General features: G+C 41.9%; 1 protein-coding gene across 1 annotated transcript in view; it reads left to right on the top strand.

Moving 5' to 3' along the window:
- Arhgap10 (Rho GTPase activating protein 10) overlaps window positions 1-27,814 on the top strand; it is a 176,414-nt gene that overhangs the window by 50,028 nt on the left and 98,572 nt on the right. Inside the window, exons 4-7 of the mRNA XM_090356869.1 lie at window positions 10,882-10,953; window positions 21,180-21,281; window positions 24,359-24,469; window positions 26,557-26,661. Coding sequence (XP_090212995.1) covers window positions 10,882-10,953; window positions 21,180-21,281; window positions 24,359-24,469; window positions 26,557-26,661 — 390 coding nt within the window. The remainder of the gene's footprint in view (window positions 1-10,881; window positions 10,954-21,179; window positions 21,282-24,358; window positions 24,470-26,556; window positions 26,662-27,814) is intronic.

Raw genomic sequence — 27,814 nt, 5'->3', positions numbered from 1 at the left:
TCTCAGGGCAGGGTTTTCAAGTGGGTCGTTTGTACCAATAGTGTGGCCAGCCTTGAAGCGGATACCTGGCCCTGGGGTGTGGCGCGGGCTTGCGGAGTGCATGTCTGCGTGTGCGCAGGGGGACGGAGCTGTGTGGAGCTCACTGCCAGCATTCCGGAGATGTTCCGTCTGGCATGGCAGGACGTGTTGTACTTACTGGAGGTGGGCAGCTGTCCAGGAATCTTACGGCTTTTAAAAATAGTGCTGCGGGTCTGTGATGTCCTTTAAAAAGCCCCTCCACAGACATTACCTCTGTGCAGGCGTCTTCTTGTCACATGGACATGTCTTCTTTGCTTGCCTCCTTAAGATGCTTGGGAAGTCAGAGCACAGGTGTGGGTGAGGCCTGGAAGGCCAGGGAAGCTGCAGGGAGCAGGGCGAGTGCCAGAGCTGTCTGAGGTCCTGTTGTTCCTTGTCTCCTTGGCATCCCCACTGAGGCAGGACAATTCTCTGCTGCACCTCCTTTCCCATTTGGGCACCATGGCTTTGTGCAGACACTTTAGACTTTTGAGACCTGCATTTCACATTGTCTTTCTCTGTCTCAGACACTGCCTTTACAAACCACAGGGCCAGGGAAGACATCACGGCTTGTATTCCGAGCATGCTCCTCTGTAGAGCGGGGTGGAGCGACTTGAGTGTTGATAAGTAAGCACCAGTTTCTTTTCCTACCTTGGTCTGCTTGGCTTCTCTCCTTCATCCTTCCATGATCTCCAGTCCCTTGCATAACTTAAGCTCACATTGGTGATGGGGGGAGAGGTTGTGTTCCAGTCTGTTCACATTCTGTTCCAATCAATCTTACCTCTTTCTTTATTACTCCCCTTTTCCTCCTCTTCCTCCTCCTCCTCCTCCCCAGCACAGTTTCAGCAGGTTTCATTGTTCTCTTTGCATACTTGTGAACACTTTGAGTTGTCCCCATTCATTCTCCTTGTTAGTTCCCCCCCTCACTACTGTCTCCCCAGCCTGTTTCTCCTGCGGTGCCCTGCCTGCCTACCACCTACCTACCCCCTGCTGGTCAAAAACTTTCAGTGAGATCATTCACTTTGCAGAACTGATTTTTGTTTTCTTTTCAAATGTGTTTTATATCACTAAAATCATGTATATTGTACTATGTATATGAGAGAGAGAGAGAGAGAGAGAGAGAGAGACAGAGACAGAGACAGAGACAGAGAGACAGGGAGAGCATGCACTTGTTTACCTAAGGGGAAAAATATTGGTATTCTTTCCCTAGTGTCCTCTGCTGCAGCCGTTCTCCCTCCTCCCTGGTGATTTTGTGGCAAGCTACAGTCACAGCACTGGCTTTGGTTGCCAGTGGCTTCTCAGTTAACAATCCTTGACTCAGAGCTAGGTCTTTCTCAAAGTTAGATACTCTTATTATACCTTGTGTTTTGATGACTTCATGCCAATTAGGAAGTTAAAATAGGCTTACAAACACTTTCATCTGTCATTTCCAAGTGTTAGAGATGATATCTAGTTTATGTGTTTCAATGGAACAAGTTTCTATTAGGTATTTTAAATTGGTGTCAAAATATTATTTGTAAATTTTGAGTTCATGAAAATGATAAATAAGCTAAGGCATACAATAAATACCACTGGAGAGATGAGTTTAGTTTAATTTTACATAAATTATTATATTTATAATTATAATAACAAACTGGTATGCCAAATGTGTGTGTATGTGAGTGTGGTTTTTTGTTTTTTTTTTTTTGTGCCAGTCCAGGGGCTTGAACTCAGGGCCTGGGCACTGTCCCTGAACTTTTGTATTCTACCACTTGGAGCCACAGTGTCATATCCAGAGTCTCCAACTTTCCTGCCTATGCTGGCTTTGAACTGTGCTCTTTAGATCTCAGCTTCCTGAGTAGCTAGGATGACAGGTATGAGACATGGATGCCCAGCAGAATGTGTTTGAGTCAATTTGACAGGCAAGAGAAACATCTGCCCGTGGATTTCTGCAGGCACATTCAGAATGGGGGAAGTATATCTTCAACCTACTGAAGGACTCCATTCCTCGTTTGGCTTGAAAGTTACCTATGACACCAACTTGATAAAGACTTTTCCTTGGAACTGACCACATAGCTTTTTTCATATATTTTATTTTTTTTCCCCTCTGTAAACTCATTGTGAGTGACTCAGATATGCATGCTATTTTAAAACTTCTTGTCAGGAGTGATCCTTTTGAAAGTTCGGTTTTTGTCTACATAGAATCCTGTAGATACTACAGTTAAGACTAACTAGAACCAAAATATTTGAATGAATCAGAATTATCTTAGGCCAGAGGCTGGAATCCTCTCCTCAGCTCTTCTTAGAAGGGTGAGGCCTTGTCAGATGACTCAGAGTCCCCCTCCCTGACTCATTCTCATCTGTGGCCTCCTAGCCCTGTTGTCATCGGATTCTACTTCCCAATTGTAGGTAGCATTTCCTGTATTTCATATCCTAGGGGCCTGTTCTCTGCTTCTAAGGAATCTGTTCACCCTATAGTACACATACACACACACACACACACACACACACACACACACACACACACACACGCACACACACACAATCTATGGACTGAGTATGGTAGTAGTTTTGAGTCTGGGGTTGGAAGATCACAGTGAAAGGCTAGCCCCGAACAAAAAGTGTGGGACCTTATCTAAACAAAAATCACTGAAATTGAAAGCAGAGATGTGGTTCAAATGGTAGGGCATTTGCTTAAAGGCCCTGAGTTCAACCCCCCTGGTACCACTATAGAAAGAAAAATAAAGGAACCACCACAATATTTTCCAGAATGGCTGAACAAGTTTATACTCCTACCAACAGTGTAGTACCGTTCCCTCCTGGCCACATCCCTGCCAGCATCTGTTGTTATTAGATATCTTGATAATGGCCCTTGTGAATAGTCTTCATTTTCTTGATTCAACTACTTGTTGCTTTATAATCCATGAAACCCCATTTTCAGCTATCACAATACCATTTGCTTAAGAAACTAGAATATTCTTGTTTTTTAAACGAAAAATCCTGCAATTTGAATTGTGCCCTACTTTTTTTTGCTTTCAGACAGGCTTATCTTTTTTATTTTCTATGGAGTTTTTAATTCCTTTTTATAATGTTCTGCCCAAGAATTTATTTTGTTAGAAAAACAAACAAACTAGGTTCTTATAATTCCTCATGCAAAGAGAGAGAAAGAGGATCCAGATTAAGTATCTACCCATCCTTATTAGGCTAACTCATTCCTGATAAGCTCAGAAACTGCTTGTGACTCTCGTTTTTCCTTAAACATTATTGGTACCCCAACCCCAAATTTTTATTAGCAGAGGAGGCTATTTGATTAAATAGCCAGGTAAAATAGTCACTTTCTCCTTTCAGTTAATCAGTTATTTCATGTTAGTTATAATCTTAGTACTAACTTTCACATTCATTCATTCAGTGCCAGTCCTCTTATGTCCTTTTTTTCCCTTTGGTCATAGCTGAGGACTGAACTCAGGGCCTTGCACTTGTCAAGCAAGTGCGCTTCCATTGAGCTAAATCCCCCACCCCTCAGTCTTCTTGTTAGGTTTCAAGGTAATTGGGATTCCGGATTGAAGGTTGATAATCAGTTGTACTGGAGACTTTTTGTTCTTAGATTATCAGAAGGGTAGCAACTGAACTAGCAAGTTTGAAACCTACAGTGTACAAATACAAGTTCTAAAATGCTCAACAAGACTGTTGGGGACTGAGAGAGACTCCCAAGGAACCTTTTGTTACTAACTGGCTCCTCATTTCCAAGTTTAAACTGTACTGCGTTCTGTACCTGATTCTTGGTTATTGGTTTGTATATGAATTCATTAAAATTCTCATCCTTTCTTAGCTGGTGAGTTTCAGCTATTATTCTAAACTTTTTTTTTGTTGTTTGTCGGGCTTGAACTCTGGGCCTGGGCGCTGTCCCTGAGTTCTTCAGCTCAAGGCTACTGCCTTATCCTTGATCCACAGCATCACTTCCAGTTTTCTAGTGGTTAATTAGAGACAAGAGTCTAACAGACTTTAATGCCCGGGCTGGCTTTGAACCTCGATCCTCAGATCTCAGGCTTCTGAGTGGGTAGGATTACAGGTGTGAGCCACTGCACCCTGTACACTTTTTGTTTTTATAGTAGTTTTTCCTAGCAGGTAGACTAAATTACCTAGAACTATACTTAAAAAATGAAATGTAGGGAAGTGGCACTGTGCTCAAGAGGTAGGGTGGTACCCTTGAGCTGAATCGCTCAGGGACAGAACCCAGGGCCAGAATTCTAGTCCCATGACAGAAAGGAAGGAAGGAAGAAAAGAAAGAAAGAAAGAAAGAAAGAAAGAAAGAAAGAAAGAACTTTAGCAATTTGTTTGGCAGTTAAATTTATTTCACATTTCCATTTCTTATCCTTGTTATACAAATTGGGAACAAGAATCATTCCTTCTTTATAGCTAAGAATAATTCAGGCAACACAAGGAAATTGTTTTTGCTGTGGCCTAAAGATAGATCTAGTTAGAGTAGAGCTAAAATGAGACACGAGCCTCCCAGTCTCACTGTGGCAGAGATCTTTTTGTTTGTTTGTTTGTTTTTTTAAACAATATTCACTGTCAAGTGTTAGTCTTCTGATTTTGTTCTTTTTAAAAAAATTTTTTTTAATTTATTTTTATTTTTTGCCTGTCCTGGGCTTGAGCTTAGGGCCGGAGCACTGTCCTTGGGCTTTCTCAAGGCTAGAGCTCTACCACTTGATCCTCAGCACCACTTCCAGCTTTTTTTCTATGTATGTGGTACCAAGGAATGGAACCCGGGTCTTTGTGCATGCTAGGCAAGCACTCTACCACTAGGCCAAACCCCCGGCCCCTGATTTTGTTCTTTTATAGTCTGTTTTTTTTTTTAGACTTGAGTGGCCATTTTTATCTTATTAAAACTCACGTTTAAAATGATGGGAGAAGATATAGTAAGGGGAAATCTCTGGCTAGGCAGAGAAAAGAAGTATCAAAAGATGAGCATGATTGGACAGTATCGAAATGAGTTAATAATAAATTGACCAAATGGGAAAATTGTATATGAATATTGACCAGGCCAGCATTTTGACAAGATCAATTATAAGGTTCTGAAAGTTAGACACTATTAATTCTTGACTAGTCTGAATTCTTGATCACAAACTCTAGTTTTTCTGAATAAGGCAAAGCAGTGTACTGAAGACTGCTTTGTGGCTTGGACTGTGCAGACCACATTGTCCTTGCTTCGGTCTCTAGAGTGCTGGCAGGAAAGCTGTGTGCCACCTTGCCCGACTAACTTGTAGTAGTATTAGAGGCAGAAATGGTGCCAGAGTTATGCCATACACCACTCTTGAAGTTACCACCCATTGGTGTTAGGTAGGACTCTGCACCAGTAACACCAGTGTTTTTTTTTTATATTTTTTATTGTAATTAGTAAAAGGGTTACATGATATTTGCCAGATGGAAGGTACATTAATTCACATACATTGATACCCTTTCACATGTCTTGGTACCCATTACCCTCCCCTACACCAGTCTTATTAGTTGCTGGTACAATTGCTTGTCATTGGTCACTATTCTTTCTTATTTTATTTTATGTTTTATCCTGGAGCATTTGCTTTGCAAGTAATGCCTTGGATGGGTGCATATGAGTAATATAATCTGGCTGTGATAGTACCTCTTACACTTCATTGAAGAAATGTCATCTCAGCTGGGTTCCACTGTCACTCTAGCAATTTGGGAGGCTAAGATTTAGAGGATTGTGGTTCAAAGGCAATTTCAGAATTAACTAAACCTTACTTTTTGTTTGATGTTTGGTTTTTCGCTTGTTCCTCTTTTGTAGCGCAGAGCTATTTGTGATCTCTAAGTACCTGGAATTGGATGTGGTAATAAGCATTGTTAGGGGCTATGATTTCTCAAACAATTATTTGATCAGAAAATAAGGGTTCATTTGCTGGAAAGTATTCATTATGCAGGTGATAGAGATAAGAGTCTCTCAGCTTTGTATTGCCTGGGCTGGCTTTGAACCTTGATCCTCAGATCTCAGACTCCTGAGTAGCTAGGATTACAGGCATGAGCCACCATGCCCGGCTGGCTTCCTTTCTTAAAGGTGACATACATGGAAAAATAAGGGCTGTGTCTTCACTGTGTTGTTCCTTTGCTGCTGGTCTGTCTGTCCTATTTGGAAGATGGAGTTTTCCCTGGGTGTAACCAAGTTGGGGGAGGGATCTGGAAGGTCATGGGAGAAAACAGCTGGAATTCTGTTTTGCTCTCAGCTGATACATTCCTTTAGGGGAATAATGAAGGCCATGAAGAATGGACAGATTCCTGTCTCTCTCCTTACACTCAGTCTTTCCTTGGTATCCAGTGATTTGAAAGAACCAACTCAGTCCTTATACCAGCCTGCTGTCTGCGTAACCCAGGCTGACACCTTATAGACCACAGGACATAGCTAGACCTTTGCTGTATTTTTTCTTTGCTATATTTTTATTGAATGTGGTTTCTGGCCCAAAGCCTTGTTTTATAGTTTCTGTCATCACAACTTTGTCTCTGATCTCCAATGTGGAGGAAATTCTTATTTTCATTTGTTTGTGTGGGTTGATCCCAGTGCTCAGACTAGGGGCTGTTCCAGAACTTTTTTAGCTTAAGGCTGGCACTCTACAAGTTGAGCCACAGTTTCACTTTAGTGGTGTATTGAAGAGAAGAGACTTAAGGACTTTCCTGCCCAGGCTAGCTTTGAACTGCAGTCCTCAGATCTCAGCCCTTAGGATTATAGATATGAGTTACTGGAACCCAGCATATTTATTAAAGTTCTTACTGAGTGCTTTTAAATAGTGGTTCTAAATCAGTTTTGTAGCCTCTATTGGTTAGATCTGTTTTTGCCCGCTTTGAACAAATCAAAATGATTTTTTTTCTTCATTCACATTATACTTAAGTATTTAATGACAACTTTCTCTAAATGTTCTTTCTTTTCTTTTTTTTTTTTCATTCCCATTAAATACTTGGTTTTGTTTCCGCTATCTTCCAAATCTTTTAGCATTCTGGTCACATTCCTCTGAATGTCTTTCTGACATGTGGTCACCCTACTATTAGGTAGGTTCTGATCTGATGAGATGCTAATTGAATGTTCTCTTTCTTGTGTGCATTAGAGCAATCTGGATAATCTAGTTATGTGTTCAATTTTCTGAGAGCTACTGGAGCTGTGTGATTCTCTGCTCCAACCTTCCACTTTCTCCACCCTCTCTGGTCTGCTGCAAATATGGGAAAGACATACTTTGCAAAAGTATAGGATAAAAGTAAAGTAGAACATTTATGCCATGATAACTCAAGGCGGTTCTCTCAGGCAGGGTTTGGTACATTGTGACCCAGGGCCAGAATCTACCTTGCTTCTGTTTTTTTTTTTTTTTATTAAAGAATTTATTACGTTGATTTTTACATCATATTTTAAATGACAAGTTTAACAAATGAGTGTTCAAGGAGGGAATCTCTATTTACAGTCACTGGGACTTAGAATTTAGAACTTAATCAAAATTAGGCTAAGGGTTTGTGTGTCATAGAAACATATTAATTTATGAAGTAAAACATTATGTCTATAGAGTCATAGGTTTTTATGTCTATAACTTCTGTTTTTGAATAGTTTTGTTGTAACATTGCTGTGCCCATTTCTCCTCAGACTAAATGTGGCTGCTTCTGTGTGACAGTGGGGGACTTGAGGCCTCAAGTAACAAATTGTCACCTGGCCTTTTATAGAAAAAAATCACTGTCTTCTGCACTAGGGAGAGAGCACATTGTTGGGCAGGTTTTATGTTTGTGTAGCTAGCTCCCTGTTGATTGAGAGCAAGAGTAGCCAGAACCCTTTCTGAGGCTTATTAGCAAAGGAATTTTGGGATTTTTCTTTTGCAAGTATTTTATGGGAAGAATATGGTTATATAATTTTTTAATGTGTGGTTATAAAGTTACATTCTGAATTTTCTCTTTTAAAATCTGATTTTAAAAGACTTACTGCAGGAACACTATTAAACAAACAGTATGTAGTATTTCTGTGAAAGTATGAAAGGAACTGAAGATTCCACGGAGTCCCTTAATTCTATTTTGAGGAAAAGAAGAAAACAATTCTTGTTGCTCAGCCAACATTGCCTTATAATAAACACTTAAAATGGCTGCTTCAGTATTTTGTTCTTAAATAGAATCTTTTAGGCTCTGTTCCACAGTCACAAAAACAGACTTTTCTAAGAAAGGAAAGTTATAATGATTTTGGAACTTTAAAAAATATTTTTAATTAAAATGTTTCAGTTGGAGGAGTGGATTATCCTGTCCCTTCTCACTTTGTTCCTTGTTTGGAAGCTAGAGAGAGTGAGACCCTTTGAGTCTTTTCCTAGGCTTGTGTTTACCCTCTGAGATAAGGCAAATGAATATGTCTCTCCAGTAAAATCTCCAAGTAAAGGACACATTTAGTGACCTTGAATTGCTCTTGTGTGATCTTGTGGGCCTGTTTGTGTGAAGGAATGTGTTTCCTCCAGAGTATAGAATTTAAGCTCTCATTAGAAAGTTTTCATGTATCTGTATTATTCATGGATGATGCAGCGTGTAGCACATTGTTTCTGAGGTCCCATGGTGTCAGCTAGAAGAAACTGTCTGACCTGTCCAGTCTCCCGTTGTCCTTCAATTTATGTCTCACTTCTCTAACATTGAACTGCTTGCAGTTCTAGGCCCTGAAATTATTTTTCCCTTCTCTGCACAGAAGGCCTTTGACTTGACTCTTAATCATGCTCTCTTCTCTTTGCCAGAATTTCCTCCTTTTGTACCTAAGGATTTGTGCAGTTCACCAGCTTTCCTCATGTGGGTCACATCTGTATCTACGTGTGTGGGCAGTGCTCTCACCTGGGGTAGCCCCCTCACCTTTATCTTCTCCCTTCACTGATGCAGAATATCCCATGCAAAGCAGATGGCAATTCCTGCTCATCTCTCTAATGAGTCTTTTAGCCCAGCCTAGACACATTCTCTGTTTTTGTAATGATTCTCCATTTCCCTTCCTCTTTAAACCTTTCCCCATGCTTAGACTCTCTGCAAGTGGCCTCAGTACTTCCATTGCTGTTCTACATGGTGCTTAACATGGTGTCAGACTTGTGTGCATGGGTTTTTAAGTGCATGTCCCTATTTTCTATGACCTGGAGCAGCTATCAGCTGTCTTTTGTGCCTGCAGGCCATGCTGCTCTGAATTCTTTTCCTGAGCTTCCAACCTCTCTGGAAGATGTTCCATGTATAGGTTTGTTTGCTAACAGGAGGAGGCCAGAGCCACCTCTGGAAGGTTTGGGAGTGATCCCTAGGCTCACACGGCGTGTCTTCATGGAGGAGACCTCGTGTCATGGGAGTGCAGGATGCCTGTGGCCCTACTGCCCTGCCCTGCTCTGTAGTGTGTGAGATCTGGTCAGCCACTGTAGCTCACATGGTCTCAGAGGGACTAGAGAGGATAAATGAGCATAACTGTGGTCCTGATCCCTTTCCCCTGGCCCCTTCTTAATCAGTTCCTCCTTTCCGAGCTCTGTGGCCTCAACTACGTAACACGCTTTCCGAGTGCCCTGGCTGTGGGTTGTGGGGCACTGTGGGTTTGGACTTGAAGCATCTTGCATGTGAGCACAGTCACTTATTTTCAGTGTTTCCTGCTTTACAGTGTGAAGGATAACTGCTAGAAATCCTTGTAGAGTGAAACGTGGTAAGGGATCCATGGGTTCATTTAAGAATCCTTTCCTAAGGATTAGGATGCAGCTTGCTGCTAGAGCTCTTGCCTAGAAGGATGGGGAGCACTGGAGCTGGTCCTCAGCATATTTCTTTCTAAATCACTTGCCCTTTTTTTTTTTCTTCTACATTTAACCTTTGGGGGAATGGGAGCGATGATAAAGGGTTTGTTTTTTTAAAAATGGAATATACATTCTTACATTTTGAGCCCCAATCACCCTAATCATACCAGCTTATTTCTGGTGTCTTGAAAATCGAAGTTGAGAAAGTGCCTATATGGTAGGTAGCCTAGTATTTTTTTTTTTTTAAACAAAACTTTTGTGAGTATCTGGGGCCTGAACTTAGGACATAGACATAGTTCCTGAGCTTCATGTCTAGGTGTTTGATGGTTAATAAGTGAAAGAGTCTCATGTGTGTTCTGTCCAGGCTAGCTATGAATCATGACCCTCAGATCTCAGCCTCCTGAGTAGCTTGGATTACACGCATGAGCTATTGGCATGAGGCAGAAAATTTCCTTTTAGTTGCACTCTCAGTGTTCCATTGCATGCAGTGAGCACAGTTCTGGATTGGAATTCACACGAGGCCCTATCCTGTCTTACCTCCCTGATGTGCTCTTTGCCAGCACACCCTAGTACTCATGGACTTCGGAGCTTCCAGTGACTGACCTTTCCTTGCTTTTATACCTTATATCCTTAGGAGGAATTTCTAGCAGGGCGGGACAGAGTCCTTAATTTACCAGAGTAGCCACAGCCCTCTCCTTTTTCTTAATGTAGTCTGATTACCAATAAAGGAATGTAATTGACTTTTAAATGTCTTAGGAGGAGGTGGAACCCAAAGGCAGAACAGAAGTGTTCTGTTGGTGAATGTGATAGACCCTTTGTTGTTTAAAGACAACCCCATTGCTCTTTCGCCAGGCACTGGCTGTAGTGCTCTAGCCAGCTGCCCCGCCTCCTCTTCCTCCAAAATATTTACAAAGTTCTAGTGCGTTAGTAAGTGGTGAAGTGATTTAATTGCTGCCTTGGCAGAGTGAGATAAATCTGTTGTTCATTTTGTTTCTGGGTGGGGTGGGAGAGGGAAAGGATGACTCTTTTTTTTTTTCCTTTCTGGAATCCTAATGCTACATTTTCTGTCATCCCTCTCTTTCTCTAGGCATTGAGTGTAACGGAAACCCTGATTAAACCCTTGGAAAAATTCAGAAAAGAGCAACTTGGAGCAGTCAAGGTTTGTGTTTCATTTGTGCACACTTGTCAGTGGAACACACTGCCATGTCTGGGTACGCTTTATTCACTCCTGGCAGCGTCCATAGAGATGCTAGGGAAGCCATCTGTTGTTGTGTGTTTGCAATGTGCCGAGGCCCCTTTGGGGAGATGGAATTGAAAACAGAAAAACAGAAACACCTGGACTGGATAGTAAAACCACTAGTAATCTTTTTGGCTATACCTTTCCATATAGGGTTTAAATACATGACATTAAATGTACATTGCCATTACCAGGATTTGAAGGGTTTGATCACTGCGGGGGGAGGGGGATTGGTTCACTTTGCTGGACAGTTCTGCGAATACCACAGTGTCACAGTGTGGTGATATTGTAGGTTTAACATTAGAGACATCAGGACATTGTTGAACTTAGGAAGGGAAGGCTATGGGATTGGGATGAGATTTCATTCCATTTAACAAAGATTAACTGAGTGTCTGTGTGCCGTTGTCGTTCTGTATTGTGTATTGTGCTAGAAGATTCAGAGAAAAGAAACCTGCAGCCTTTCACTTAAGGGTCCAGGATTTCCAGGAATGATCATTTAGCAACTTTTGAAGTTTGTGATCTGAGCTTTGGAATGATCCCAGTTTGGAGTACTCTTTTCCTGAACCTTTTCTATGTACGCGGGAGAGAACAAGTTATGTTAGTGTGTACATATTAGTTACAGTCTTTGGCTTGGCCCAAGGAGAATAGCACCAGTTTAGGGAAGAGAGTTTTTAAGATTAGAGTTTTAATCCTCCCCCATGCCTGGGATGTGAGGTTCTTTTTCTTTTTCCTAAAAGAAACTGTTAAAATTCCTTGTTACCAATAAACTTTGTGCTTCCAAGAGCCATAACTACACAGATGGGCCCAAAGCATTCCAGCTTTTTAGTTGCGATTTACAGAACCCATTCTCTGTGAAGCCATTTGCTGGAGCACTAGGCAAGCACTTCCTGCTTGGCAAGATGTCTTAGTGTTACAATGAAGAATGAAGGGCATGGAGGTGGAGATGGAACATGTGGTGGTGGGTGTTACGTGGCTGCCCTACTCCCTTCCCTCCACATCTGCCCAACTGTGGTAGCTGCATTGGCTCTGGTTTTTCAGCAGGGTATGCCACCCCTGGCCTCGGGGAAATATCTGGCTTTATGTATAAATCAGAGAGGACCTTGCCACTCTGTTTTGTAGTTTTATGATTATAGCTCCTTAAGCTATTTCAGAGCTTGAACATAAAATAGTGTTTAGACATTTTCTTTTTCTTTTCTTTTTTTGGTCGGTTGTGGGGTTTGAACTCTGGGCCTGGCACTATCCCTGAGCTCTTCAGCGCAAGGCTAGTGCTCTACCATTTGAGCCGCAGCACCACTTCTGGTGGTTAATTGGAGATAAGAATCTCACAGACTTTTGTGCCTGGGCCAACATTGATCTGAGATCCCCAGATCTCAGCCTCCTGAGTAGCTAGGATTACAGACATGAGCCACACCGTGCCCAATATTAACTTCTTTCTTCAATTAGATTGTGGTAGGGAAGGACAGAGATTATATTATGTGATTGAAAAGTGAGTGGAGCTTAATGAATTTTTTTTTATTTCACACTACACTGCTGGGATTTATATATTCCTGACTTGTGTTAGCCTTTAGTAGAGCTTTCTAGTAACTCCTTCCTTTCCCCACGCTTATCCAGAATCTCCTGTTACATTTGGCTAACAAAGCAGCTTACAAAATAAATTGTCCTTTTCAAAGGAGAAATGATTTGAGTATGTTAGTGTAGGCTTTGAGCCATGCTATGACCAGATTCTGTGCTAGTGTCTGATTTCGTGGTACCTCCATTGTGTTTGTGACTTTTAAGTTTAGGAATGCTTTATCCTACACAGTAGGTCTGATGACTGTCATACTAAGTGTTGCCTTCACTTTGTCGATCCAGAGTGAAGCCTTTCTTCCTTCCAAGGCTTGGACTCCAGCCTTGAGCTTGATTGGCTTGCCTTGGCTGGCTGGTGCTCTATCACTTAAGCCATGCCTCCAGCCTGGCATTTTGCTGGTTAACTGGTGATAGAATATTCCAGACTTGTTTGCCTAGACTGACTTCAAACTATGATCCTCTGATCTCAACTTCCTAAGAAGTTGTTATTGCAGATATGAAATACTGGAGCTTTGAATTTTTTTTTTTTTAAAGAAGTAGGGTTTGAATTTTAGGAACTCAAGTTTGCTAGGCTAGTACAATACTGTTGAATTGTGCCTCTAGCCCTGGTTTTCACTTTTATTATTTAGAATTAGGTCTTCCTTCCAACTTGGGCACATGCATGACCCTGAGTCACTTACTTCAGACTTTCCATTGTGAGTGATACTCAGATGCATGTCTAATAAGTTAAAACCCCAGAGCCTTTCTGCAAAAATGTCTGATGTAGTGCTTCAAGTGGCTGAGTGTCTGCCTAACAAGTGTGAGATCTGGAGTTCAAACCCAAGTACAGCAACAATACATACACACACATAACAGTCTCTGCTTCATTTGTTTTATTTTCTGCCATCCTCTACCTTGCCTTCATATACAACATGTCTAGTAAATAACTTGTTTGATATTTCTGTAAGAAATAGGAATCAGTTCAGATATTTATTTTCTCTGTGCTTCTTAACATCCAGTCTTATTTACAAGCACACACTTTAATATGCTGTACTTCAAAAGGACTTTACTCTCTGAAAAAGCTTTTTGAAAAATAGCATAAAACAATTTTCATGTGGAGATTTTTTAAAAAAAATACTGTAAAAAGAAAAAGCTGACAGCATGAGAATTTTCAGATACTGCTGGCAAGATTTTTATCTTCTCCCTTTTCTCTAGCTCCTTTACTTTCTACAGAAGCTTGGTTAGTTCTATGTTCTTTCCTTTGTCCATTTCCAGAAGCCCAGCCATATTGCAATGTAAGTTAGTTGCAATGTAAGTGGCCAGGTGGTTTACAATAAATTGGATTAAAAAACCCCATAGCACTCTTTCCGACCATTTTGCTTCTGTTGGAAGATGCCCTTGAGTCACGTCTGCTTGGCATATCCCGTGCTTTTGGTTTGTAGATGTGCACTGTAAAAACTCCTGTTTGTCATCATTGGACACATGGCATTCTGTACGGTGTCGTCTTGGCTACGTGGGGATTTTTCCAAGGCCTGCTTTGTTTCTGATCGCCCCTCCCTGTTCTTTTTGTCATCCTGGAGTAGTTGGCATTATTTCGCAGTGTCTCACAACACGCATACAGCCATTATTCCTTAGAGGCTGAGTTAGCTACAGAAAACAAGTGTGCTGAACAACCTCAGAGCCAACCCCATACAATAGGAGGATGTCCTCAGAATGCCAAACCATAAACTGGGTGCTGTGGCTCTCATCTCTAATCCCAGCTACTGTGTAGGGCTGAGATAGGAAGGACCAGCCTAGGCAAGAGGTTAGCAAGACCACTTTCTCAGTCACTGAGTATGGTGGCATACGCCTGCGATCCCAGCAGCGTGGGAGGCGTGGCTAGGAGAATCACAGAGGCTAGCCCTAAGTGGGGGGTCGTGGGGGGGGGAATTCAGTCTAAGAAAGAACTAGAGCATATACCTAACAAGCTCAAGGCACTAAGTTCAGTACCAACAAATAAGGCATATAAAAAAGTACCATGTATGACTTGAGACATAGTAGAACACTTAAAATTACTTTTTAGACATCTCTCTGTTCTGGTTGAAGAAAAAGCTCAACTCACATATAATTATGTATCACCTTATTTTCATTAACAGACTCTCTTGTACTGTGTCTACTGAAGAAACTTTTTAAAATGGGATTTGAGCTCAGGGAAGTATGCAATCTGTCATTTGAGCCACTCCACCAGCATTCATTATTTTTGACATAGGGTCTTGCTTTATACTCAGATTGGTCTGGACTTCGATCCTCCTATTTTTGCTTTCCAGTAGCACTGGGAATAACCAGTATATATACTGCAATAGCCAGCCTTGGTTAAAATGGAATCTGGTGAACTTGTATGCCTTGGTTAGTCTTGAGTCGTGATTTCTTCCTCCCAGGTATCTAGGATTGCAAACTTGAGCCACCAGCTCTGGCTTTAATGAATCGACTTTTAATAAAGAGTAACATGCCATTGGGTGTGGGGAAGGCAGTGCAGTGGCTTACCTATCTTTTCTGGATGCTGTGATCTGGAGGATAGAAGTTTGAGACCAGAAAAGTTCATTAAACTCCATATCCGAAATAACTTGCAAAAGTCTCTGGTGGCAGAGCATTAGCCTAGCAAGTGTGTAACTCTGGAACCCCACTTCTGCTTTCCCTGCCCCCAACCCCTACCCCGCCATACCCAAAGTAACTTGCCAAAGTATCGCAAAATATGGATGAAAAAACCCCCAGATCTCCTCGAGCCATTTCTGAAAGAATGCTTGATAAATAGCAGACATAGTTAGTTTCTTTCTTTCTTTCTCCTAATAAAACACAGCAGAGCACTGGGGGAAGAACCCCACCCTCTGTGCTGCAGGAGCAGAGAAAGACTTTTCAGGAGGATGTGATCATGGCTGGCTTTTGCCCCTTTTCAGAGCCTTGATTGAAGACTGAGACAAATCATTGAGTGCTTCTAAGCCTAAATTTCCTGGCTGGTGAAATGAGCCCAGCGAATTTGCCTTGGGAAGTTATTGTAAGAATTAAGAATCTGCTGATATTTGTCCAGTTACAGGGCTTGGCATGTGTCTTTGTAATTATTTTATTTTCCCATTCGTGGCTCACCACATGAGATTTGTTCAGGTTTTTGTCCACTCTGTGTTCTGTGATCAGGAGTGATGGCCACAGCACGGTGGCTTATGGTCCTCCCGGTCCAGTAATGACGGGTGCCTTAGAGCCCTGTGCTCTTCCAGGGCCTGCGGTAGTGGTTAGTGTTCTCTGGGTCCTCCAGGGCCTCTTGGGCATAGGCTAGAAGTGGAGTCGTGCTCTGTGTTCTGGGAAGCAAAGCTGCATCTTCATCTTTAGACAGCCCTGGGGAGACAAGGGGATGTGGGGGTGGTTGTCTGAATACCAGGCTGGAGTTGAAGACCTTGTGTGTAGGAGTCAAAGGGGACTGCGCCCCTATGGGTGCCCGGTGGGGAAGGGCTATCCATAAAGGATTTGTCCACAGAGACCACAATACTCTCGATTGGTGTAGACATACGGGGTTGTGTTTTAAACAGTGTCCTGGGTACTTTTGACCTGTTCTGTGGCCCTTGTTTACTGTGTCTTTCTCCATCTCTTCCTTTAAATAAGAAGGGAGCTGTTGGGTTCCCTGAGAAAGGTATGAAGGACTTCGCCAGATGGATGCTATATTATACCTTGACTAAGTCTTTTCACTTTCTCCTCCTTGGAAATTAGTAAAAAAAGGAAAAGAAAATTCAAAAGAGGTCATCTTAAAGTCTGCTTACAGTTTTCCCACTTTCCTAACTAAGGCAAAAACTTGTAGTACACTTAAGGAAAATGGGCAACTCATAGTTAAATATTCAGACTGCTAGGAATTCTTTGTGTTTTCATGGAAATAATGCTGAGTGCTTTGTGCAAAGAATTACTTAGTAAAAACTAAGTGCTTTATGGACTAAGATTGTTCACTTCTCTCCTGACATGAAGGGTGCTTTTCCCCTTTGCCTTGTTTATCCTGTTAGACTGGGTCTTGTGTGTACTTTTTGTTGTCTAGAAGGCTATGGCTTCTACCATTCTAAGATCCTTGTCTTATTTGAGATCTGATGAGAATACTTTTCTTTATTATTGTCTCATTTTTTACTTGTGACTCTTCTAGTCCATCTGGAACTAATTTTGAAATGAAGTAGGGCTTTCTTTTCTCTTTCTCATATACCCATGTCATTGATTGAATAATTATTTATTTATTTATTTATTTATTTATTTATTTATTTATTTTGCCAGTCCTGAGCTTGAGCTTAGGGCCTGAGCTCTGTCCTTGGACTTTCTCAAGGCTAGAGCTCTACCACTTGAGCCTCAGCACCACTTCCGGCTTTTTTCTATGCATGTGGTACTGAGGAATCGAACCCAGGTCTTCGTGCATGCTAGGCAAGCACTCTACCACTAGGCCAAACTCCCGGCCAATTATTTTTATTTTTAACCCAGTGATTTCGATGGCACTACTCTCTCTCTCTCTCTTCATATGTGTGTGTGTGTGTGTGTGTGTACTATTATATCTGGACATATATATATATATATATATATATGCAGTATTTGAAATATCAAAATATTTGAATTATCTAGATTCATGAATTCCCTTTGCTATTTATATAGGTACTATTTGACTAATTATTCAGCTTTTAAGTGTTAACTTTCTGTTTTGCTCAAAGCTAGCACTCTATTACTTGGGTGTTTTCTGTGATTAATTGAAGGTAAGAGTCTCATGGACTTCCCTGCCCAGGCTGGCTTCAAACCCAAGATCCTTAGATCTCATCTCCTTGAGTAGCTTGGATTATAGGCGTGAGCCATCAGTATCTGTCTTAAGTATTATGTCATTTTTACTATTTTTTTTAAAGATGAAGTATTATAATACTATAAGCTGTCTTCCTGTGAACTTAATCTGTAAACATGAATTTTGTTTGGAAGAGATGCCAGTGTGACAGTTACCCCTCCCCACACGGCTGTGGGGCTGTTTGAGCTGCTTCCCCTTTCAAGTCTGCAGGGACTGTGTGGCTTGCGTTCATCACTCTCCCCATTGGTCAGCTTTGCCCATTGCATTATTACCTGGCCTGCAATATTACTGGTGTTTGATACATAAGAAAGACTTTCACATAGCAGAAAAAATTTTATCCTTGGTAGAACTGCTGGATTATGCTGGTCAATTCGTATTCTCTATTTCCTATGGTGTGGTGTTAGAAAGAAAATGCTTAATTCTTGAATGCTACTTGGCCACAGTCCCTTGAAATTTCTATAATTTCAGCCCAAGAAGTCCTCTGAGCCCCAAAAAGCCGAATAATATTCTGTAATGACATTCCAGATGCATGAGGAATACTTATCCAGGTCTTGAGATCCCAGAGCAAAAATCCTTTTGCATTTGTGCAGCACAGTAGCATGTACACAAAATGTGATTATACTCTTAATTGGCGAGCGTAAGGCTGTTTTTTTTTTTTTGTCTGATTTTTTTTTCTTCACAGAGCCTTGATGTCATTTTCTTTCATTTTACCCACATGCTGATTTACGTATGTGTTATTGCTGAGTGTGTGTGGGTTTTGTCTGCTGAGGTCCATTTCATTCCTTCCTTTGTCCCTTTCAATGACTCAAGTGGAATCAGATAAGTAAGTAAAACTATGTTCTCTGGGTTCTGTACTAGATGGTGACGCTGAACTTTGATGTTCCTGATAGGTTTTGTGGCAGTGTTTTTGCAGATACAGAAGACTATGGAAGTTCTTCTATTTCTTTGCTTAAGCTTCAGCAACTGATGCTTAGGGAATGCATGGTGACCAGGATTCAAGGTCACTGGGGACAGGAGCCTGAGCTTTAATGTGCTCTCCACATGGCCACTGTCTTAAAATAGTAGAGCTATTCAGATGATGAACATGCATCCGTGTTAGGTTATTGATAATCATAATAATGAAAAACAGAAAAGAATATCATCATATCATAGCACTTTAGACATAAAAATAATTGCAGCTGGGCACTAGTAGCTTACACCTGTAATCCTAACTTACCCATAGGCTGAGCTCTGAGGATCAGGTTCAAAGCCAGACTAGTCGTGGAGGCCTGTGAGACTCTTTATCTCTACTTAACCACGAAAAAGCTAGAAGTACAGCTGTGGCTCATATGGCAGAGCAAGAAAGCTGCGCTAAAAGTTCCAGGCCCTGAATTTAGGCTGTGGGACTGGCACTGAAAAGAATGATCGTAAGTTAGAAAAGATACCGAGGACATGAAGAAAAGCAGTGTGTTCTTTGTGTTCACAAAAGAAAGGCAATCAAGTAAACAAGATCATGGTACCTTTCCCTCATGGAAGTATGTGGAAAAGCCTGGGGTTCTAAGGGTGAGTCAGTGTTAAACAAAACACTCTCTCATCTTTTTGATAAGAGATTTTAGGATGTGGGCTGTTAGGTTTGTTTCTGTTTTTTTCCTCCTCCTCCTCCTCCTCCTCCTCCTCCTCCTCCTCCTCCTCCTCCTCCTCCTCCTCCTCTTCCTCCTCCTCCTCCTCCTTCTTTTTTTCTTCTTCTCTGATTAATTGTGCATGTTGACAGTTTTTGGTCTTCAGATGACTGATGACCAGAGCCTGTGTACTTACTGGTCTGCGTTCCAGACCAGCCAGCACTTTGCAGTCTCTAGCAAAGGGGGAGAAGAATTCACATTCTTCGCTTAATCACTGCCTAAAAAGGGTAAATGAGCATGAGGAAAGGCCGGAGTCATTCTTTTATCTGGGCTGTAGAGAACTGGAAGATAGCAAGGGCATGTTCCAAGCATTTGAAGTGGATGGCGCAGTTTGATACCATGAGGTCATCATGTTCTCATCAATGTTTAAGAATGTTTATTAACCATATTAACAATAAAAAATAATTAAAAAAAAAAAACCCTGCCAGATTGGCCAGTGGCTCTCAGTGTGGGATAGTCTCTTCTCCTCACAGAAAGGTTCGGCTCTTGTGTTCTCAGAAGGCATCTTTAACGGAAGAACAACAAACACTAGACCTAGACAGCTCCTGAAAACTGATTGTCATGCTAGCCAAACCGGCTCAGAGCTGGAGTTGGCACATCACTCCAGGTTCTGTTGACCTGTCCATAGTTGTTCTCACTAGTGTTGCAAGCAATGCAGGGCAGTTTTAGAGATGAGTGGCATTTCAGTTCAGTGCTCTGAGGGTTAGATTCATATTCGATTGTTTTGGGAAGAATTTTTCCAAGATTTTTTTTTCTAACAAGGATTATTATTATTATTATTATTATTATTATTATTATTATTATTTTTGCCAGTGCTGGGCTTGAGCTCAGGGCCTGAGCACTGTCCTTGGACTTTCTCAAGGCTAGAGCTCTACCACTTGAGCCTCAGCACCACTTCTGGCTTTTTGCTATGTATGTGGGGTACCAAGGAATTGAACCCGGGTCTTCATGCATGCTAGGCAAGCACTTTAACCACTAGGCCAAACTCCCGGCCCTCTAACAAGGATTATTATGATTTAAAAAAATAGGGCAAAATTTAATGTTAAGTGAATTCCATTGCTAAACCAAATTCTGGAGCAAGGTTCTTTTCTTTTTTAGTGTTTTGGGTCGTTTACTATACATTCTTGCTTCTAATTTTTTTGGGAAATGAGACACAGCATTAGTTTTTTTTTGGATGGGAGGGGGAGGACTGGTCATGGGGTTTGAACTCGGCCTGAGCACTGTCCTTGAGCTTTTTTCTCAAGATTATCACTCTACCACTTGAGCCACAGTACCACTCCTAGCTTTTACTGTGTATGTGATATTGAGGAATCGAACCCTGGTCTTCATGCATGCTAGGCAAGCATTCTACCACTAGACCATACTCTGCTGCATTAGTTTGTGTGTGTGTGTGTGTGTGTGTGTGTGTGTGTGTGTGTGTGTGTTCATGTGTGCATGTGCTCATGCACGCACACCAGTCCTTGGATTTGAATTCAGGGCTTGGGCTCTGTTTCTGAACTTCATTTGCTAGTATTTTACCACTTTGAGCTACAGCCCTATTTTTGTTTTCACTTGTTCTGTTTTTACCAGTCCTGGGGCTTGAACTCAGGGCCTGGACTCTGTCCCTGAGCCTCTTTGTGCTAAAGGCTAGTGCTCTACCACTTGAGTCACAGCACCACTTCCAGTATTTTCTGAGTAGTTTATTAGAGATAAGAGTGTCATTGACTTCCTGCCTAGGTTGGCTTTGAACTGCTCTCCTCAGACCTCAGCCTCCTGAGTAGCTAGGATTACAGGTGGGAGCCACTGGAGCCCCGCTCACTTCTAGTTTTTAGTCGGTTAATTGAAGATACGAGTAACATGGCCTCTCTTGTCTGGGCTGGCTTCACACTACAGCCCCCAGATCCCAGCCTGCTCCTGAATAGGTCGTGTGAGGGGCTGCGGTGTGCTCCTTGCTCTGCCTGTGACTGGTGGCCCCTGGCTTCTGGACTGCAGGCCAGCCTTCCTCAAGGTCCCAGCACATTCAGTGACACTTGATTTGTTCTGAAATAGTTTTCATATTTTGAGCTTTCCAGTGGATTAACTATGAGTGTGACTATTTTTCTGTTTAATCATTACTGCCCTTTTTTTTTTTTAATTTGTAGGAAGAAAAAAAGAAGTTTGACAAAGAGACCGAAAAGAATTACAGTCTCATCGATAAACATTTGAATTTATCAGCCAAAAAGAAAGACTCACACTTGCAAGAGGTATTCATTGTATTTGTCTCTTTATTTGTTTCCAGAATTTAAGAAACGTTCTTATGTCACCTTCCTTCCCTTCCTCCTTCCTGATTTCCCTCCACCTCCTTTTTCTTTGTGAGAGTTCCAGGGCATGAACTCGGCCCTCACATTCAAACTCAGCTTTGTTTGCTCATGGCTCATGAACTATATCTCTAGTCTGGTTTTTTTTTTTTTGCTGGTTAATTGGTGTTAGGGTTTTTGGATTTGGCTACTCCGGCTGCCTCTGAATCAAAATCCTCATACCTAGCCTCCTGAGTAGCTAGGATTACTGGCAAGATCCACCAGCACCTGTGGCTGGTGCATTTCTTCCTCTTCTTCCTCATTCATTCATTAATTCATTCGTTTGTTTGGCTGGTCCTGAGAGCTGTCCCTGAGCTCTTCATCTCAAAGCTAGTGACTCCTTGAGCCACAGCACCACTTGTAGTTTTCTGGTGGTAAATTAGAGATAAGAATGTCATGGACTTTGGTGCCTGGGCTAGCTTTGAACCAAGATCCTTATATCTTAGCCCTCTAAGTAGCTAGGATTGCAGGCGTGAGCCACCATGCCTGGCTTGACATTCAGCTTATTAAAAAATGTTTTTACGGTGTGCTTTACTACTGAAAATTTTTCATCCAAGATTGTACAGATGTTGAAAAAAACTTTGTGGTAATTCAGAAAGACGAGTTCTGTGAAAAGAGCCGTAAGGTGATTTTTTTATCTTATAGTATTTGATTGAACATGGATGCTTAGCAGATAGTATTTTGGCTTTGAGTATTTTTTTTGTAGAAGCAATCACTTTAACCAGCATTTTTTGCAGGAATCTCATAATTGGCTTTTAAGATTTCTTGAACGAATTAATTTGTTTAATGAGTTTTGCACCATTTTACTTTGAGGTATTAATCTTACTTAATGTGAGAACCTGGAAAATTTACCTTTATAGGAAAGAGTGTTTATTTTACTTACATTAGTATAGAGGTTTTTTTTTTTAATTTCTGGAGAGAGTTGTATGTAATGGGAAAGGAATTTATATCTTGTCTGTCATTTCCTCTCTTTCTTGGCAAATCTCCTATGATTAGCTTTCTGCATAGGATGGATTAGAAATTTCACGGGATTATAATCTGCTTTCATGAGAAATAATGCTATTTGCAGTTCAGGATCTTAAATTATCCTACATTTCAGGTAGAACATACAACTCCTATGTACTTCCTGAGGTATTATCTGCACAGCTCTAACATAAGCCTGGTGCTACTGGAATATCACATATTTAGTTCCAGATATATTGATTGATTGGTCTGACATTATCTATACATACTTTGTCTAATTCTTTTGACTGACATATGGATGGCGTCCACAGTTTGTAGAAGAGAAAGGTGCTTTTATACCACTTAATCCTCACTGTAATGCTTGGGTAGGGCTTTCTTCTCTCCCTGGCCTGCAGTATATAGAAAAGCATGCCAAGATTATATCAGTTCCTCCATCTCCCGCCCTTGATCTGTTTTGTAATGACAGCTGTCATTGTTTACTGGCCTGCCCTTAGCACTTTTCAGTCTCTCCTCCCTTGTCTCTACTGCCAGATGTCTGAAGAGGAGGTTTATGCCTCGAGTAAATTTCCATTTCCACCATGCTTTCTAATGAGGTGTCTCCATTCTCCACAGGGCCTGTGGGGGAGCAGGTGGGACTCTGTGCTCACCGTGGCCTTTTCCTTCTCAAGTCACATCTGTGCACGTGGCTGTCCAATGCAAATGTCATCTCTCTTGCTAGAATGGATTCAGACTGTAGCCACGTTTCGTGGCCTGGGTCTTTTGTCAACTGTCTAAATGCTACCTGCAGAAGCTATCATCACATCCTGATAATAATTTGCTTCCTTATTACATTTTTTTGTTGCTAGTACTGAGCCTTGAACTCCGGGCTAGGGCACTGTCTCTTAGTTTTTTCAGCTCACACTGGCAGTCTTCTACCGGGGCCACAGATGTACTTCTGGCTTTTTGGTGGTTAATTGGGAGATCAGAATCTCATGGACTTTTCAGCCTGGACTGGATTGAAACCATAATTGTCCTGAGTAGCTGGGATCATAGGGGACATGTCGCCTTGGCTTTCTTCAGTATATTCCCTTGTTCACTTGTCTACTTATTTATGTACAACACAAGGTTAAAAATCCACTCCCCTTTCCCCCAAAGGCTGTGTGTAACACCATTCACAAGACCATACGAAATTATCAGCATAGGCAGAGGCAGACGTTCTCGGGAAGTAAATGAGGAGTGTGTCTGTCCTGTCGTGGGTGCAGATAGGACACTCCCCTTACACACACACACACACACACACACACACACACACACACACACACACACACACATGCACACACGCACATGCACACACGCACGGATGGACGCATGCATGTATGTGTACCATCTCCCACTCGCTATGATTAGATAAGCCTCGTTTCATGGCTTTTCCTTTTCTCTATCTTTTTCTGGAGAAAATGCCTACGTGAAGTACTTTAAAAAGTAAATTAGTCAAGTCCGGAAAAACCCATGTCTTTTGTCCCCCATTGTTCTCAGCAGCCCGGCACTGTGCTGTTCTCCCAGTCTTTTCCAGTCAGGCAAGATGAGCCAGCGCTGGAGTTTGGGATAGCATTCTGAGCAGCCGGTGCCCCCTGGGCCCTCAGAAGATCAGGCATGGAGGGGGCAGCCTGGCTGGCCTGTGAGAGCCAAGTCTGAGACACGGTGGCATGTGTGCCTCGCCTCTCCCGCTGTCCATGTGCTCAAGCTGACAGCTCAGAGGACGTGTTCAGGGAGTGATGTTCTGGATTTGGACTTTACAGATAGGTCTCAGCCTAGAGGACACTTAGTTGAGGGCAGATGTTCTGTGAAGAGAACCTAGCACCTAGGTCTTCAGTCCCTGTGACAAAGGAGTAATAACAAATGACATGCAATCAGCTTTCTGTTCGCGTACCATGAGAGCCATATTTGGCCTGTGGCCTGTGGACTGGAGTTTGCTGACCTCTGGTGTAGAGGATTGCCTTTCTCTCTCATTAGATTCACTAGCCTCAATTATTTTACTGCAGGCAGATCTCCAAGTAGAGCAAAACCGGCAGCACTTCTACGAGCTGTCTCTTGAATATGTCTGTAAGCTTCAGGAAATCCAAGAAAGAAAGAAGTTTGAATTCGTGGAACCTGTGAGTATTAAACTAAACTGTGTGCTTGGAGAATTTCCTGATATAATAGCTTCCTCTCTAGATCTAATTGACGGTCGCCAGCGGCCACTGTGTGTAACAGGAAGCCAGATGGCCTTCACTGTCAGGGGTGACAGATAGTCACAGCATCAAGAAACGGCACCCAGAGCGTGTGAAACGGGTAATACGTGCTCCTGTTGTGTGCATTCTCCAAGTCTGAGCTTGGGGTGCAGTTTCTACTTACTTCACTGTTGCTCCTAGCTGACCCCCCCCTTTTACAAATCCCTCTGAAAGAAATTTGCATTGAAAGGTGAGAAACAATGCTATTTATTATCTTCACAGGATAATCTTTATTCAAAGTTGTTTCTGAAGTTTGTGCATTAACTTATTCTTTCAAGTTTATTTTATTTATTTGCTTGCTTGATTTATTTATGCCAGACTTGGGGCTTGAACTCAGGACCTCATCACTGTCCCTGACCTGCTTTTGCTGAAAGCTGGTGCTCTGTCACTTGAGCCATAGCGCCACTTCTGGCCTTTTCTGTGCATGTGGTCCTGATGAACTGAACCCAGGTCTTCATGTGTGCTAAGGCCAGCTAGCTACTTTACCACTGAGCCCGAGCCACGCTCCCAGCCTTTTTGTTTTTGTTTTTTTGTTTTTTTTTTTAAATCAGGATTTCAATATAGTTCTCACTGCTGAGATTCTGTGGAGTCGTTGTGGTTCTGAGAGTGACTGGCCTTTGTTTCTTACTTTCTTTTTTCTTTTGGCTGGAGATGTGCACTAGAACTCTGTCCTTGACTTTTCCTCATTGGCCAGAACTCTACCATCTGAGCTTGACTGCACCTGCTAGTGTTTCTTCATGTTTCTATTAGAAACCATGACTTCTGTGCTTATGCAGAGGCTTTCAGTTAGATGCTGATATGCATACTTACGTATCTTAAACTGTCAAGGGTATTTCATATGAATTTCAGTCAAGAAATTAAGAAACATTGTCAATATTAATTTAAGACTTACCATGACATTTTGGTGTTTTTCCAGATACAGCTTTTTGAGCTGTAATTTAAGTAGTATCCATTACCTCTGTCATACGTACGATTTTGAGAAAGGCACAACCAAGTATTAATTAATTGGAAATCCATTCGGAGTAACAAAATTAAACAATTAGAAGTCATTAAACCTCCATAGCATAATGACTCACGCTGTCATTGTGGCGTAGGTGAAGTGGGCCTGGACGTGCTCAGTCGTGGTTTAAGGCATTGTTCTAAGAAGTGCTGTCTCAGTGCCTTCTCATTCCAAGCAAGAGCTCAGTAAGATACTTTGGTTTTCCCACTTAGCAAATAAGGAACTGAAATGGAGACAGCGTCTGTGGCTTTGCCCAGCATTGTGTCACAGGGATACAAGTGATGGTTGCAATTGGGAATGGACTGTGACTGGCCATTTGATGTCAGAACCACCCATATACCCAGATACCCAGAACCTAGACAGCACCTGACTGAACCTCACGGAGTGTTCCCAGGAAAAAGACTATTGGGATTTCCTTCCCACTCTGCCCAAATCTGTTCTGCCCATTCGAGATGCACTTGGTGTGGGCAGAAGCAGCCGCCTTCTAATTAAGAGGGGCCAGGTAGGGAGTTGGTAGAACACTGGAGGGTTTAATTAGTATCCTGACTTCACCCTGGGTCACTGAACCCTCTTGTTAACAACACAGAAGTTGTACTGGCCTGGGTGTATGATCTGTGGTCCTTTCTTATTGACTGCATTGACCTACAATATGAAGGTTTTAATTACTAATGGAAACTGGGATCCTTTTTGACAAATGAGGACAAAGGGATATGACCTCCATTACCAGAGCATATGTAAAAATCGCACGATGGTCCTGATGTTTAAGAAAAATATCTTTTTTCTTAAAAATGATATTTATTTTAAATAAAGAATCTGTACTTAGATTTCCCGGAGTTGTAGTGACTTCCTTTGGATTGCTTAGGTACAGGAGAGGAGGGGAAGTACTCTGTTCCTGATCAGGTTCTTTCTCCTGCTGGAGGTGTGTTGGAATGTCCTCATGTCCTCATGTCCTCTTTGTCCTTTGTCATAGATGCTGTCCTTCTTCCAGGGAATGTTCACTTTCTATCATCAGGGACATGAACTTTCCAAAGACTTCAATCACTACAAGATGGAACTACAGATCAACATTCAGAATGTGAGCAGTGAAATCTTTAGAGTATATATTTTTTAAAAAAACCTCACATGTTTGGAACATGTGTTAATCATGTATTTGGTGTATTGGCAAAGCCTTAAAGGCCAGGCAGAGCTGCTGATGTGGAGAAAGTGGGGATAGATTTCCCCCTAGTGGTCATCACGTGTCATAGTCATCTGCTGTGTTGTTCATTTAGGCGGGCTCTTCATCCACTCCCTAGGACTGACTGTTCTGAAGATAAGCTTCCAATACCATTGGGGGTGGGCCGGGGGGAACTGGCAGTCAAACTTGTCATTCTAGATTGAAGGTTTTTAAATGACGACGACGACGACGAATTGCATTATCTTCTCTGTTAACTGTACCTCATGGCTTTTATTTATAGACAGGCTTAGTGTTGGAGTGGAATTTCCTCCCTCCATTCTCCCTGTGTTCACTGTGTACTGGTGTGCACAGGTGATGTTTTCCTTTGGTAAATGCACACTTCCCATCAGGTCTTGGATAAAGAGGTCTAGGGAACTTTATTAGGCAGCATGGTGTATAATTTTGTAATGTGAGGCCAGCACTCAACTGGGTAAGCTACACACACCTAGTCCTAAGAGGTGAACAACTCCTCCTCCTCTTCCTCCTCCTCCTCCTCCTCCTCCTTCTCCTCCTCCTCCTCCTCTTCCTCTTCTTCCTCTTCTTCCTCTTCTTCCTCTTCTTCCTCTTCTCCCTATCTTGCCCCAGCTGGCCTCTATCTCCTGGCCTTCAGTAATTCTCTGGCCTTAGCCTTCTGAGCCACTCGCTCGGACTACAGGCACTGCCTTTCAGCTTTGCTTCCTAGTTACTTGTTTTCCCTTTGGAAAGACTGGCACCTTCGAAGCACACAGTTTGCTGTACCTCGATGGTGACATCATGTACTTCTTTCTTGGCTATTCATTTAATTCCCCAACGATGTCAGCTGTTAGAATAAAAATAAGAAATCAGGCTATAGAGAGCTGGGAGAAGTGCTAGTTACATGGCTTTTTTTAATGACGTGTGAAAAATGCTCAAATGTGACCCTATAATAAGAATTAACTGTCTATATCTCATAACATTATAGATAATTTGGGTGGAGAATTTAGGATTTTACTGCAGTAAAAAAAGCATAAATAACAAAACTATAATCAGAAAAGAA

Source organism: Megascapheus bottae, chromosome 23 (assembly GCF_031878675.1).
Source record: "Megascapheus bottae isolate mThoBot1 chromosome 23, mThoBot2.hap1, whole genome shotgun sequence".
Classification (NCBI taxonomy): Eukaryota; Metazoa; Chordata; class Mammalia; order Rodentia; family Geomyidae; genus Megascapheus; species Megascapheus bottae.
This window is presented reverse-complemented; position numbering and strand designations above follow the sequence as displayed.